Below are 16,663 nucleotides of genomic sequence, written 5' to 3'. Positions count from 1 at the left end.
GTGGTAAAAGCCATTGTTTACCATTTCCATTCATCTCAGTGACAAAATCTATCAGTTTTATTCATATTAATAGTCACTGATAAATGTTTCTATTAATTTCAGTGGTAAAAGCAACTTGTTAACATTTCCATTTATTTAAATGGAAAAGGTTATCGCTTATTGGTTAGCATTTCTATTCATTTAAGCAACAAAAGTTATCGGTTAGCATTTCTATTAATTTTAGTGCTAAAATCCATTGGTTGGCATTTCTATTCATCTCAGCGGATTATTGTAGTAAAAGTGTAGTAACCATTGTTTTTTGGCAGATTGATTACCAATTGTATAACCAAGTTTTACTACAGATACCATGGTTATACTATGATAAGTGTAGCACAACCAATTTGTGGTTAACATGGTTTAACTACAATAACCATGTTTTTGGGGGGGTTTTATTTGTAGTAAAACCATGGTTAATTTTTTGTAAGGGCAATTATAGACATTTTTTGTGAGCATTTGTCACCTAAGCAATACCTAAATGACAATGTGACAACTGAAAGTTGGCTTATGGTACCACCACAGGTGACTATCCTGAGCTGGGACATGCAACTTTTACATGACAACTTTGCAAAATGTTGCAAAAATTGGTCAAATTAGGCTGGTTTCAGGTTCACCTGACCCTGTTTTATATGTTTCTTTGTATCCTGTTGCTTCTCCACTATTCTGTCAACTTAATGCAAAAAGCCCCCAATATTAGCAAATTACATTTCCATTTACAAATTTGACAGACTGACACTGCATTCAAGCTACTGTATACATTTCATCAGTTGGACCATTTTAAAGAAAATTTAAAGAAAGAGGAATATATCATCAAACTATGCACAGAAAGCTAATTAAAACAGACATATCGCGCTAGACATATCAAAATCAAAATATGTATCTTATATAAAATAAATAAACTCATATGTTCAATGGCCTTTTGCTGTATACGTTAACCGAATGAATAACTGTCCTTGTACGGTGTCATCTCAGCAAGCCAGCTCTGTGAAGTATTCATGAGTGGGCCATGCTCTATTAAGCTGTCAGCGTGCTAAGTGATTAATGAGAGCTGTGCATCCTGTGAGACTGAGCGTGAGAGAAAAAGAAACAGTAACGGAAGACGACAAGCAAACACAGAGGCGCAGGTGAACAGGGTTATTACGCTGGCAGCACAGGGAGTCATCATCCGCTTCTTATAGAAAAGTATTGAAGGGCAGTCACTTTGGCCCACGGCATTTCCTCTCAAGCCTTTGGTACGCACGCCCACTTTGCAACCTCGTAATGTTTGTCAGCCAAAGCAGAAGTGACTATTACCCACACTGGGCCCCAGACCTGCCACTGCGCGGAGCAGCTAGCCAATGGTGCGTACATATTTGTTCCAGGTCTACAAACACATCAACAATAGCATCCTCTAACAGCTGTTTGGGAAAATATTTGTAATGGTGGTAAATGTCTTTTATGGACATAGAAATTGTAATTTTACCAGCATTACGGATAGCGGCTGCTCTACCATGAAATTATCATTTATTTATCACCTTTGTAAATGTTTTTTGGTAATTAGTTTACAGTAATTTGCATACTGATTTCTTGAGATTGATTTACTGTATGTGGGAATAGCGATCTTTAAGATTTCTCTTGTGTACTATACAAAGGCAAAATATATTGGGAAAGTCATATTGTAATAAAAATGTTATTCAAGTGTCAATTAAATGCCCATTTACACCAAGAATAGCTACAATAATAACCAGAAAGTTTTTTTTTTTAATTCATTCTGAAGGCCTGTGCATACTGAGAAATAACTATAGTAGTAACATAACGATAACTATTAATAGTACATCATTTTAACTGCCATCAATATATTATTATAAGTGTGTGATTATGTTATATAATCTGCAGCTTAAATGCTCAAGTGCTGTAAAGACCGATTCTGATTGGCAGTCAATGATTTTATTGTTGGAAAAAAATCATTCTGAAAGTCTTTCCAAAGGTATCAATGTTGTTATTTTCATAGAATTAGAATGATTATTAAAAGATTACAGTTACCGTACTTTAACTTAAAGAAAGCATTTTTTTTTCAGCTGATGAATAATAAAAACATTGACAGCCAATCAAAATCCATTTGACCGAACAATAATGCACAGTAGTTATCATTAAAGTTATCATTACAGTTATTGTTCTTGGTGCGAACGGGCCTTAAGTCGTAAATCTTGAAAAGGCTATTGGTTATAAATTGTTTTTAAGATTAAGAGACCTTGTGCTATAAATAACTTTCTCAATATAATTTCCTTAGTACAATACACAAGTTCCCTGAGGAAAAGGGGTTTATATCAAGCATATAAATGCAAATATAACTTCTACTTGCAAAAAAAGGGAATTTGTGACATCTTGCTCACATATATACATGCACTGATTGACAGAAATGAAATATTATTTAGAAAGAAATAACGGCACCTGGAGTTAATATAGGTTATTTTGGAAGCTTGCTAAGTTTAGCATTGCTCTAATGGAATTTTTATGAGAGTCAAAAGCACCTTGGTACAGTTTTCTAAAAGTTTTTGATCTGTCGCTGCTGTGAATCTCCTTTATTTTCCTACAGAATTCTACAGGGAGCGCATGCACTCATTATTAGCTGAAAAACAAGGTTATTTTGTTTTTCCTGTTTCTGACTCATCTCTGTGTAGAAAGTCGGCCTTTTACTCTTGAGGTACAAAGAGAAAAACATTTGAGTAATAGTGTTGGCATGGACGTGAAATGGTTAATTTTAGTGTACCACAAGACAAACTTTCCAAGTTACCTGAAATGCTGTCTGCTTTCAGCTTTCTATGGTAGAATGAGCAAAACACTGGGCTCTTTTAAGGGCTCAGCACTGAGATGAACCTCAGATATTGCTATTGTAGATATAATCATAATGGCATACCAATCCCCCACAATCAGTCTCTTCAGAGTTTGTTCCTCTGAGCACCAGTGTTGTGCATCATTCAGAGCAGAATTGAGAAATGTTTATCCACTTCAAATGAATTACTCTTCTTAAAAATAGTGCTTTAGCATGCCAGCATGTTTGTGCTTTTGAACACGGACCAGCTAACAAATTCGCCAATAAATCATATACTGATCATTTACTAATGGTTTATTCATCACTTGTGCATGATTAACAATTGTTTATTGAGATAATTATACAAAACAATTTTGACATAAATATTTCAATGATTTATAAGTGATAAATAATGTATCAACTAATAACTTATAAACCATCTACTAATGATAGGTTTGATTTATTTCATGATTTAAACTTTTTTTAGGATAACTTACAACACATTTGTAAATCGTTAGCATACCACTCATTAATCGTTTATGAACATATAGTCATGTTTTGTAAATGATTCGTTCATCATTAACTAATAACTTATAAGTGACTTATAACTGAATAAATAAAACATAACTAAAATGTTAACTTATTACTTATTAATCATTTATAAAAGTATAGTCATGTTTTGTAAATGATTAGTTCATCATTAACTAATAATTTATAAATAACTTATAACAGAATGTTATTATAAAGTGTTACCCAACTGTTTTCAACTGATTATAATAAAAAATGTTTTTAAGCACCAAATCAGCATATTAGAAGACTGGAATAATGATGCTGAAAATTCATCTTTTTACATGAATTAATTACATTATAAAATATATTTAAATAGCTATTTTAAATTGTAATAATATTTCACAATATTACTATTTTACTGTATTTATGGTTAAATAAATAAAAAAAATGTTTCAAAAACATTAATAAATCTTACTGATCCCAAACTTTTGAATGGTAGTGAATATTTCATTATATTTAATAAATAACATTTTTGTGGTACTGTATTTTTTGAAAGTCGTGAACTTAAAAATATCTCTAATCATACAAAAGTAATATTTAATATCTGATCAAATTATTCATGTTTTGTCACAAATTGCAGTTCAGTAAAATAAATGTCCAATTCAGCATCCTTTAGGTGTAGCCAATCAAATCAAAAACCAACTCATGAAAGGGATCAAATACTTAAATACTGAATTTGGCCCACATAATATAAGGTCATTTTTTTTATATGAATCTTCGTATTGGTTTGGTTCAGTCCTGACCCTGTTCTCAAGTCCGTACTGGTAGTTTGCCATCTCTCTACACCCCTCTCTGACGTTTTAGTGGGAATTATAGCTGTTCCACTTGAAGGCCTTAAGCTGATTACGGAGAAAGGTAGCCACTGTCTGAAGGGGGAATGTGACTTTGTTTGGATTCTGGGTAATTTACGGCATCCTCGCACAGAGATGTGAAGTCAGAATACTAAACTTTAATCCTCTGCCAAGCTGAACTCAATGTGTGTCTAATAAGGAGACTTTGCGTAGGGTCATCCGCCAGCTGCCTTTTCTTTGACTACAGCAGGTTTGATTTAAACCTTCAGCCATTCATTTCCATGGACATCTCTGTTTCAGCAGAGTGTGCTGACATTAGCGGCAGTTTGATGGTGAATGAATGAGACAGCACAAATGATGAATGTCTAAAAGACACAGATGGACAAGAGACAGAATGAACAACACATTTGAAATAATCCAACAACGCAGTACAGTCAAACAGCATGAAATTAAATCAAAACTGTGTGGATATGTGAGGTTTAATAAGCAGTTGTTATTGCTAAATAATCAGCAAAAGGTAATGGAGCATGTGAACATGCACATACGCATACAGAGAGTGGCAAAGAGTGCAGAAAGTGCATGTACCACTATGAAACACTGTCATCTTTGTAGAGAATGTATATGTCAGAAAGCAGCTGGAACAATCTACAGTATATGGGAGGACATCTGCTGCTTGACAGATGCAGGAAATTCTATACTGAATGTGACAATTAAAAAAAGGTTCTAGCAGAACATGTAATTATTGCACATGCTTTTTTGCCTCTAATGCTGGGGTCATCAACCATGGTGGGCGAGAAAGAGTAATATAAAATGTATTTATTTAGTTATTTATTTCAGAATCCTTGAAGTCCCTCACATCTTTTATATATAAAGAGATGTAGTAAGGGCTGAGTGATAAATAATTTCATATCAAGATGGCAATAACATTTTTGTTGATAACAGTGATACTCTTTGGACATTTTTACTCGATATGGATCATTTCATCAGCCGATTGCATAGCACAAACATACGCGTCAACAGCCAGTCATTGCATGTCGCTAATAATTTTCTCTGTGTAAATAAATGCCGTGGGTTTTCAGCACCTGTCGTCTCAAGATATGACGATAGTCCACATTTATTTAATATCCAGAGCTGCTCTGAGAGTCGCTTCATAAGCTTTTACCTGTTTCTTCTGAAAAAAACTAATAACTGTCAAATATGCACTAAAACTCAAATGTCTTCATGACAACGTCAAAATAAAAAAAATTTACATTTAAAGTTTTAAATTTACAGAAATATATTACTATTATTATTTTTAAGGAATATCATACAACTAAGACATATTTACAATCATGTTTTAATCTATACAGCTCTGTTGTGCTGCATTTTATTTGACAAACAAATAATAATGCAATGCTTTGTTGTAAATTGACTGTTATATTTTCATTTGATTAAAGTTTAAAAGATTGTTTATGTTGTTAAATTTCACCAGACACCATTTAATGATAAACTTTTGATACATTTGTGTTAAATTGCAAAGGATCCAGAAAAAAAAATTAGGGAACAGAATTTAGGAACTTAAGGAAAAATAAATAATAGATTTTAAAATATATTTTTTGAGGCCAAAATTAAAAGCTATAGTGACTCTATGGAGTTTACTATTGCCATTCAAATATATATGTACACACACACACACACAAACAATACAAACAAAAACCCCGTGATACTCACAATCGGCCTGAGCACATATGAGACACGACGTGCTGCTGTTGAAGAACGTAAGCAGTCCGGCTACAGCCATGCTGATGTCTGTATTAGTGGGCCTGAGGTCCAGCGTGGTAAAGCGGGGAAACTGCACCTTCAGTATGTCCTCTGGAGCCACCTTCACGAACGGCACCTGCACAGGGACACAGAACAGGACAGAGAAATTGAGCCCTGCAGGACCCCTCTTGTTAGGCTGTTACCGCAGGTAAATTGAATGAAAGAACATTGCAGGAGGGCGTTTTGTTTACTGCGCTGTGATGCGGGTCTCAAGAGTGGCTGTGCAACAGAATCACTGCATTCTCATCAGACTAATTAGATCCATTTTACGCCTAAAGCTAATACAAACTCATTTGAATTATTTCAAAAGGTCCTCTCTGAATGCATGTCAATTAACAATAAAAACTCAGCAGCATTAGATGAAATAAAAACTTTTTTTTTTTTTAACCTCAGCGATGATTGAGGCAGAATTTCTCTCTGTGTAAAGTCCAAGTTAGATGTTTATTCAGACAGAGGTCATGTGCAGTGACCTGACATCTTCAAACAGTCTTTGAACCGAGATAGCACACAATGCAAAACGTCTCGCTATCCACGGAGACCTCAGTGTTGGCTGCTCTCTAAATTGATGTGTGCTGATGTGCGGGTGTGTCGGGTTTGGGAAAAGTGGGTGCTGGGCTCATTGGGGCTTGAAGGGGATCCTGGAGGACGCAGGCGGGCTGTGTAAAGGGCCTCTTCATCACAGCAGATTGCCTGTCTGCAATGGGCCGTGTGACCATGCATTGTACTTGCACGGCCCTGTATCCCCAATTGGTTTTCCATCGCTTTCCATCAGGGTGTAATGGAGTCCCCCGCCAGTGTGGATGGATGGGGCGCATGGACTCTCAGACACTCAGGGGACAAGTGGGATTCTTGGAGATGGAGGGTTCGGAGAGAGGCCGGTAATGTGCTTGCTGCCTCCTACCTTCCTAGAATCATTCTTTCTATTTCTCAGAGAAGATGCATTTCTCTATTCCCCACGCCGGCTTCCAGACAACATCCCATCTGTCCAGAGCCCCTGTGCTAACTTGTAAATAGCAGCTACAGTTGGACTTCCTCCTGTGTGCATAAGCTCTTGTTATTCAGAGGTAATTCAACAGAGTGACACATACAGCTCAGCGAGGAAAGACAAACAGCACTTATATGGACAAGAAAAAGCACCTTTAGATTTTTCTAGATTTTCCAGCATGAGATTTGAACTAATTAATGGTTCAAACGGAGCTTCAAGTGGAGCTCCTGGGTAACGATGCTGGGCAGTAAAATGAACTTCACCGAGGTTTAATGAGCTGCCATTTTATACAGAACACATGTGGACTGACTCCAGCAGACATTAAGATGTTATGTCAAGGGTCTTAATAGTCAGAGTGGGAGGTAAGAAAAAAGTAGAGGTTAGGTGGGTTTACTTTGAGGAACCAGTCATTATTATTAGACATGTATAGAAAAGCATTGTGAATAAGTATTTAATATTAGCTTGAGTGATGGAATATCAACTTCAGAGACAAGTTTGACAAAAATAACTTTTTGAAATCCTGAAGACTGTACTGGCCACTTGTTTTAAAGGGATAGTTCAAAGGGATAACAAAAAAGGGTGAGCAATGGATGACAATTTTCATTTTTGGGTGAATAATCCCTTTTAAATTTCAGAATGCTCATAACCCACAGCTATCTTATGATGTGGAATATATAGTGCACATTTATATACAGTATGTGGAATATAGACCACTTTTATTGTGTCACGTTTTATACATCTTTAAGCTGGAAAGCTATAGTTCCTGTTCATGGTAACTGCAGGAAAAAAAGCCCCATTCTTCAAAATCCTCCATTTTCCATTGAAAAAGTCAAACAGGTTTGGAACAACATGAGGGTAAATAATGACAGTATTTTCATTTTTGCTTGATCTATCCCTTAAAAAGACAGATGTCAGAATCTAATGTCTCATTGCATGCTCAAACATACATAGTAAATATCCATGATGTATGAACAGGAAATGGAGCATAACACTGAAAGGGGTTTGAAAGCCATTTTTCTTGTGGTTACAGCACACTGCATATGCATCAGCATCATTTCCAGGGCGTAAATAGAAACTCTTTGGCCTGGTGGAGCCAATCTGGGCTGCAACATTGGAATTGTGGGCCAGAGGGAGAGTTGTGTATGAGGGTAATATCTGTCTGTCCGTGTGCTGTCTACTCCTGCAGGTTGACAGAGTGGCTGTCAGGCCTACAGATGCACCGCTGACAGGCTTTTAATGAGGGGCCTGGTGCAGGCCAAAAGCAGCTCACTGAAGTCAGGCAAACGGCCACGCAACACTGCAGTATAAGTACATGTGCTGAACATTTCATTTAAACCAGCAGGAACATGCTGACCTGGTACAAATGAATATTGAGGCACTAAACAGATGCTGCATTTTGGACATTTCTAATGTAGAACAGTACAATTGGATGGTTTTGCAATAAATATCTTGTGAATTATATTGTAACTGTTTCAACAATTCAGTTGATTGAATTATTATGCTTGCAGACACTCTTTGAGCAAATTGAGCTCTTTGTTAGTCTTTATCTAAATGTGCATTGCCAAAATGTTTTATTTAAAGTACACAATCATTTCTGCAAAGTCATCTTAATAGGGTTTTAAACTACAATAAGGAAAGGACATTACTGTGCAACTGCCAGACTAAAATATGCAACTCTGAATAGCAAAAGATGTTGCGACATCATGAGCATTACTTAAAACGTCCCTTGGCTTATTAAAATAATCAATTTAAACCTCATAGGGAAATACATGGCTTTCACAAAGCGCCATTTGTGAAGTAATTTGGCACGCGTAGGGTTTTCTCACTTAACCATGAAATTGTGCAGATTGTTGTGATGCTGTGCTGAAAGAAACTTTGCAGTGTAAAACTCCCACCGTGACCTTTTTTACTATTCGGTTTTAAAGTTAAAAGGCCTGGTTTTACTGCATATGGTCATCCAGCTTTCTACCTGTGACTCTGAACAAAAACACATCCATAAGGGTGGACGGTCTCAGGAGGGAACCCTGGGGGATTTCATGCCATATGGCAAGGTAAAGTATAATGAGATCTCACATCTGTTCCCTTACATGCCAGAGGAACAAAATCATGTTTAATAAAAGATCACAGAACTTTTACCAGGGCCACAGTGTTAACTGATACAGCTGGACATAGTGTTGTACTGTAAAGTCAGCCATATTTGTTCGTTGTCACGCTCAAGAACGGCAGCGAGTGACAAAGCCATGCTAGGTTGCCTCACAGGTTGGTGGGGGCGGATGCAGGCAGAAAGCAGTGCCATTACTCAAAGACATGGAGATCGGCCATATGGGGATGGCAGAGTGGCTGGAAGGGTATTGTGAATGATCGTGACATTGCACACCTCTCTAATGTGGTGCAATGGACCATGGAAAGTCAGCTGCTTGGGGAAAAACACACACACTCAAACACTAAGTAGAGTAATCATGTTTTGGAGGCTATGTGAGAGCTAAGAGTCCCTGGTGGAGGGAGCAAAGAGAAGAAAAGGCCACCAAGGCCTTGAGAGAAAGCTGAGCATTGACCACAATCTCATTGATCAGCCTGCTTGAAAAAAAAAAAAAAACACTTTCTATGATCACTGTTTTGCAAGCATCACTGCTGGTTCCAATCCTGAAAAGACTCTAACGTATTAAAGCTATGTGGGTCGCCTTTTAAACTGCACCGTGACTACCAGCGGTGGTGCAGGTGGAAAGGTGAAGCTGTGGTGAATGGAGGTGAATTGGACAAGTCATCTTTCATGAATTTCAAATACCACCTAACAGATGGAATCTGCAGGTGTGTCCCTCCCTTGGTCTCTGCTCACGCATTCAGCCATTGTGGACAAATGTATAGCACTCCATGTAAAACAACAAATCAATCAATTGATGCTCAAGGGTAGTTATGGAAGCCAGTTCCCTCCTAAAAATAAAGCAGGTAATTGTGAGAAAGTTGATAATATGAAATAGATGTAATTGTAAGATATAAAGTCACAACTGTGAGTTATAAAACCACAGTAATGAGAAAGTCACAATAATGAGAAATAAAACAGCAGTTTGAGTTCAAAATCACAATTATGAGAAAAAGTTGCAACTGCACTAAATAAAGTGCTAATTGAGCCTTTGCAAAGACCCGACCCTCTTAGTTACTTTTGCTATGTGCAACAAGCTTTTAAATGTTATCACTTTTCAAACAATAAATACCGTTTTGTGGCTCTTTGATGTGTCGTGACAGATTACTGTATTGCCTTAGTTCAAGCGGCACATAAACCAATCGTCTTTTCATATTTACTTAAAGCATGAAAAAAAAACATGAATAAACATCAGAAGGTATTTTATTTTTAACTGCAGAAAGATGTCAATACACACATTTTTCAATTGTAAGTCTACCAAAGTTAATCTACTTGTCTGATTTGTTTGTCGGACAAAATGGCAGATCAGGCTTTATGGCTGGTCAGATCGCCTGTCAATCAAGCTCTTTGTAAAGGGTCAATTAAAGCACAAAAAAACAATTACAAGAGAAAGAAATTTGCAATTGAAAGAGAGAACAATCAGAATTGCAATGAAAAAGTTGCAATGCTGAAATAACTACATTGCAATTGTGAGTAGTCACAATTATAGTACCTTTTTATTTTGTTAATCTGAGGCAGAAACAGGCTTCCAGAAATTATAGTACATTGTGAACACTTAAATATTTAGCAGGGATATGTGCTGTAATATCTCACAACAAAATGCATGACTCGTTAAGAGTGTGTTCATGCCTGCCCAGGGATTTGTTTGCAGAGTTGATGAAGCCCATGAATAATTCCACACTGTGCTGCCGATGGGCTCATCTGGGGCGTAAAAACCTGATCCATTCACACCTCCACAAAAAGACAGCACTGAACCATGGATGACCACAGAACAAAGAGACTATAGAAAACTGGTCCAGTGTCTTTTGCACATCCATCATATTAGAAACAAAAGGATGAATTGAATTTGAAAGGGCTCTCACAAGCCAGGAGGGGTCTTGAGTGGCATAGCCCCACTACACACATCCATTTAGTAAGGAATAAAGAGAACTCATTTTCGTTGGTGTAAATTCAGTTGTAAATTCAGTGTCCCTCGGCGTGACAGATCAATTGCACAGCAAAAGAGAGGTGAGCAGAGGTGCCACCGACAGCTGTGCTACTCTAATTATCATCAGGCAGATGAGGAAGCAGCACCTGTGTTTTGTTTGCACGACGAAAGCAGAGTGGTACGGGCATACCGTGACACAATCATCCACTTTCACAACAAGGCCCTCTCTTCTGAAAATGTCACGTCCTCCCCCTTCTTGACAGTACCGGAGGGACTTTTTAGCCCTTTTCCACCGACATGTTGCTGGTGCCAATCTGGAACCTTCTTGTGTGTTTCCACAGCTGGTTATGAGCTGGGGGTGTTATAATGTCCACACCACGTTAAGAAGAGCAACTCAAAAATAAAAAAGGCAAAACTAGAGATAATCAACAGTTACATAGTTAAATTTCCCAATGCAATTAACAGATGTTGTTATTTTAACCCAGTTTAAATGACAAATATATATAGTGCAATGTCTAAATGTCATTGCACTGCATAAAAATATCAAACCAAGTGGTGATTAAATGAGGCTAGACTTTTTTTCTAATTAACACTTTCAGTTATTTTTAACATACTGGTATCAAGTTCATTAGTAACTCTTTACAATAAGGTCTCATTTATTATTATTATTAATTAATACATTAGTTAATATGAACTACTGTATGAGCAATATACAGTATTTTACAGCATTTATTAACCCTTTTTAATGACAGTTAATAAAATACAGTTGTGCATTTTTTTCATGTTAGTTCAGAGTTAATAAACTAATGCTAACACATACAACTAGAAAAAGGTAGAAATTAATTAAAGAGATAATTTGCCCCCAAATGAAATTTGTCATCATTTACTCACTCTCCACTTGTTCCAAGTTTATTTCTTCTGTTGAACACACACACACACACACACACACACACACACACACACACACACACACACACACACACACACACACACACACACACACACACACACACAAATATATATTTCGAAGATTGTTGCTAACCAAACAGTTGCTGGTAGCCATTGTCTTCCATAGTATTTTTTCAATACTATAGAAATTAAAGGCCTCCATCAACTGTTTGTTTACCAACAGTCACAAAAATATAATCTTTTTTTTTTTGTGTTTAACAGAAGAAAAACTTTTCATTTTTGGACAAACTTTTCCTTTATGATTAATAAATGCTGTAGAAATATTGTTCATTGGTAGTTCATGGTAACTAGTGTAGTTAATTGTGTTTCGAATCACAAGGTCCCTGTGCAGTGTGCACTACTCCCTACACACTAAGCAGGGAAAATCATTTAAAGAAGATCACAAAGATTAGGCATTTCAAGAATTATGAAACACAGTAATATGTGGAATGTATGTAAATATATGTGAAATGTATAAATATAACATAAATTACCATATTTTCCTAAATATACTCATGTGTAAAAAAATATATAATTGCATATTTAAATGATATAACTTGCCATTCTAAAAACCTAAGTTCTAATTTAAATTATAAACTGTCATAAATTTCCATTTTTAATACGAAAAGAAACATTATTTGGTTATACTGAAAGTCTACTTAACTGTTAAGTGACCCATGGGCTTGATAATTATGTTGTAACAATCACATCTTATGCGTTTTATGCCCACAAACATCTGCGTAGGAACCACACTTGACATTAATTAAACTAAATAAAAATGCCAGAGGCTTAAATCTTGTTCACAACATTTATTTTTGCCATAATTCAAGTACTAAGGTTGTGCACAATGACTGGCAAGTATATTTCCCTCTCTACTTCCTGTGAAATGATTATATCGATGCACACTTGTCCCTGTTTATAGTGCCACTTTGTTTCAATTAGTAATCTAATTTTGTTAGATTTTATTTGCTTTAGTTATTTTTAGCATAAAATAGCTGAATCAACTTATTTTGGATATTAAAACAGTCACAGAGCCCATAAGATTCAGACTCAAGTGCAGCCACAAGAATAAGAGCCATTTTGATGGAAAGTAGGCTATTTGACAGCAAATCTGGAGTGCTCTGTCAAACATATCGCCTGTTCTCCCGTCAGTGCTCATCTGTCCATAGAGCACAACATTCGTGCTTATAGCACTTAACGCTGAGGGATCAGCCACGCTGTAGTTATACATCATTTAATCCAATGAGGTCTGAAGTGTTCTGCCATTAAGAGCCTCGCAACCTTATACGGTCCAGTAAAGTTTTCATAGCTTAATCACCACGACTGACCTCTTACCCCGTTCTGTTGGAATCGTCTGCCAGGAACCGCAGCTAACCAGAAGTGAGGACAGATTTGGTTGTTTTTCATTTATATACATTTACGTTCTCGACAGATGCTTACTTACTCAAGCAACTTGCAATATGGTACACAAATCACGTTAATGGCAAGTTACTGGCACAAATCACATCACTGGCGTTTCTCCAAAAACACTGCACGAAAAGTATGGGAAGCTACAGTATGATCATGTGGATAGGGAGAAGGAGAGAGAGGGAAGGGACGGACGGACAGACGGACAGACGATGAAACAGCTCTTGCAGAGTGGCTGCTGTAAATGAAGACTCCTGCTGGGCTGAAGCTTTGATAGCTAGCAAAATTACAGCATTCAGGATCAAACACAGCATGCTAGGTCCACTCTCATATGCTGGCAAGCCTGGAACAAAGTCTGGCCCAAAATAGCACGCCAAAAAAAGACACCTAGCTACAAATATACAGGGCTTCCAGGTTGAGTCTGCTGGCTTAAACTCATGCCGGTGCTCCTGTGTGTTTCCCTGTTGTGGGCCACTGCATATACTTCATTATTCATGCTTGACCAAGTGTAGTAATCCTAATTTAATATGTAATCAGTGATAACCTGAGAGACTGAGATCACCCACCACAATAATATTAAACAACAGTGGCCAAAAAAAGAAAGAAAAAACAAATAAAAATCCATCTATCTAACCAATCTAACTAAATTTAATACACCTTTTGGTCACACTTTTTAGCCAAAAGTATTAACTATGTTATTTGGCCTAATAAACTCCTAATTTGCTCTTTGTTAATAGTTAGTAAGGCAGTTGTTAAGTTTAGGTATGGGACAGGATTAAGATATCTTAAATATGGTCATGCAGAATAAGGCATTAATATGTGCTTTATAAGTACTAATAAACAGCCAGTATGCTAGTAATATGCATGATAACAACAAATGCATTAAGTAACATTTGTTGTTACATTTGTTTACATTTCTGTTAAATAACAATGTTTGATTTAAATTAGTAAAAATACAAAACATTCTTTTAAGTGACAACATTTCTTATGAACTGGCACAATTTTTTTTAGTGTTATATTAGTATCACTAAGATATTATTATAGTTTTTATTAATATTTTGAATAAGCTTTTATTTTATATTTTCCGTTTGTAGTTTACTTTTAATGTTAGAAATGTTAGAAATGAGAAATGTTGCCTTTGTAGCTGAAATACATTTCAAGTGACTTTTTAAAAAAAAAATTTGTTTTAATTTTAGTTAACTATAATAACCCAGTAAAACGTTAATACTAATTCATTCATTCTTTTAAGAAACGTAACATTTACTTTGAAAAAACAAAACAAAACAAAAAACAAAAACATTCTTTTATGTATCATCACATAACACAACATTCTTGTTTTAAATTTGTCCAAATACAAAACCTTTTATTTTGAGGTTTAAACTAGTTTTTAAATCCTAGATATTCAACATGGCATCACACTTCCAGCCCCACTGTATTTCACATTCAAGAGATGCAAAAGCAAATGCAAAAAACACACCTACTTATGAAAATGTACAAAAATGCTACAAAAATAATAATGAATAAAAATCAGCATCACCGCCGTGGCACAGAGTGCCCTTAAGGGGCAAAACTATGATTTGAATATCAACACATGAATACAAATTTTCTGTATGAATGTATTCAGCAGAGGTCCAGGCTCCACAGGAGGTTCTGTCTGTTGTGCTCTTGGGTTTCAGGCCTGGCCTTTGTCCCTCACCTTTTTTCCTCTAGTGAACCTGTGTGTCATTCAGGTTCAAAGGCCTCAGCCTTAAGCACAGACGTGTCGCTTTACTGTAGTGGCTCCTGAAGCTCTCAAAGGCTTCTGCCTCTCTCATCTGCCACCCTCTGTACTACAAACACACCATTCATATTCATGAGAAATTAGAGGAAAACCTCTTTTCTGCTCACCTTTTCTGTCCTACAAGTATATGTTTTTCTCAAGTGACTGACTTGAATAACAATGTAATTTGCTAGCTATACATATATTCTGCGGTCAACAACTCTTTTTTTTTTTTTTGCCAAAAAGGTTCCTGTACTTGACTTACAAGAAGCAAAATCACTTAGACTGTTTACATTTTCTACTTTTACAAGAGCTGTCACTTCTTGTAGAATAAAATAAGTCTTGTGAGAAGGGAAAGTGACAGTATGCTGTGAAACATTTATCAATAATAATGAGAGAAGTCAAAAGCCACACTTCAGACCCTCACAGCAAATTTGTCTTTTCGTTCTAGGTCAGATGGGAAACTCCATCATTGCATTACATGAGTGCAGGAGCATCTTGGGCACCCGTGATAAAAAAATAAAATAAAATAAAAAAACCATGAGTAGAGGTTCATCTTGTACTCACTTCTATCTACAGGCAGAACTTTCAGTCTCAGAACAGCTGTGTACAGAAATACGAATGATACAATCTGAATGATATAGACCTCCCACATATTACAAACATGCCTGCGATCTAACCAGCGTGAACACACCCACACACACAAGCATGAATGCACACACTGAGGGAAATTAATATGTTCTGCATTTTGTATGCATACAGAAGTAAATTAAATCTGTACACAGAAATGGATGAATGCCATAAAACCTGTCAAAAACCATGTCTGTTGAATATTCTGCCTCTAATATATATATATATATATATATATATAGATATATATATATATATATATATATATATATATATATATATATAAAATAAAATAAAATAAATAAGTTATATTTTACTTACAGAAAATATGAAATCTATTTCATATCTAGTACATTCCCCATCCACACAATAATAATAATAAGAAACTATGGATATATAATAATAAATAAAATTGCAATAATAAACATGAAATACAATTCAATAATAATAATTTTGCTTATATTTTTGTTTCTTTCTTGCTATTTTAAATAAAATAACATTGTATTACTGTAATCTTAACCAAAATATAGTAAAAAATATAATAACTGAAGTATGGCCAGTCTGCAAACTATTAGTTTCATCACAAACTGTAAATAAATAAATAAATACATATATAAAAAGTATTAGAAAATCTACATGCATTAAAGTAATGATAATTTAATCTTAATACTCCTAGTTTTAGTTAAAATAAACGTTCTGATTTTGGGGGATATGTAGATTCATTTGGGGTTGCAAAGTGGTTTTCTTGAGGAACTGTGCAAAACTGTTGCAGCAGCTTGAATTTTTATTCCATACTTTAACATACTGTATCAGTCACAGAGACCCGGTAAGCCTGGTTTCACTCAAATATGAAATTATCCCTTCAAACATCCTGAAGAA

At 35.8% G+C, this 16,663-nt stretch overlaps 1 protein-coding gene across 1 annotated transcript in view; it reads right to left on the bottom strand.

The window, feature by feature from the left end:
• The window catches only part of LOC109103545 (glutamate receptor ionotropic, kainate 4-like), a 329,617-nt gene that overhangs the window by 96,791 nt on the left and 216,163 nt on the right, over positions 1–16,663 (bottom strand). The window contains exon 6 of the mRNA XM_042740067.1: positions 5,899–6,064. Coding sequence (XP_042596001.1) covers positions 5,899–6,064 — 166 coding nt within the window. The remainder of the gene's footprint in view (positions 1–5,898; positions 6,065–16,663) is intronic.

This window comes from Cyprinus carpio, chromosome B15, assembly GCF_018340385.1.
Source record: "Cyprinus carpio isolate SPL01 chromosome B15, ASM1834038v1, whole genome shotgun sequence".
NCBI lineage: Eukaryota > Metazoa > Chordata > Actinopteri > Cypriniformes > Cyprinidae > Cyprinus > Cyprinus carpio.
This window is presented reverse-complemented; position numbering and strand designations above follow the sequence as displayed.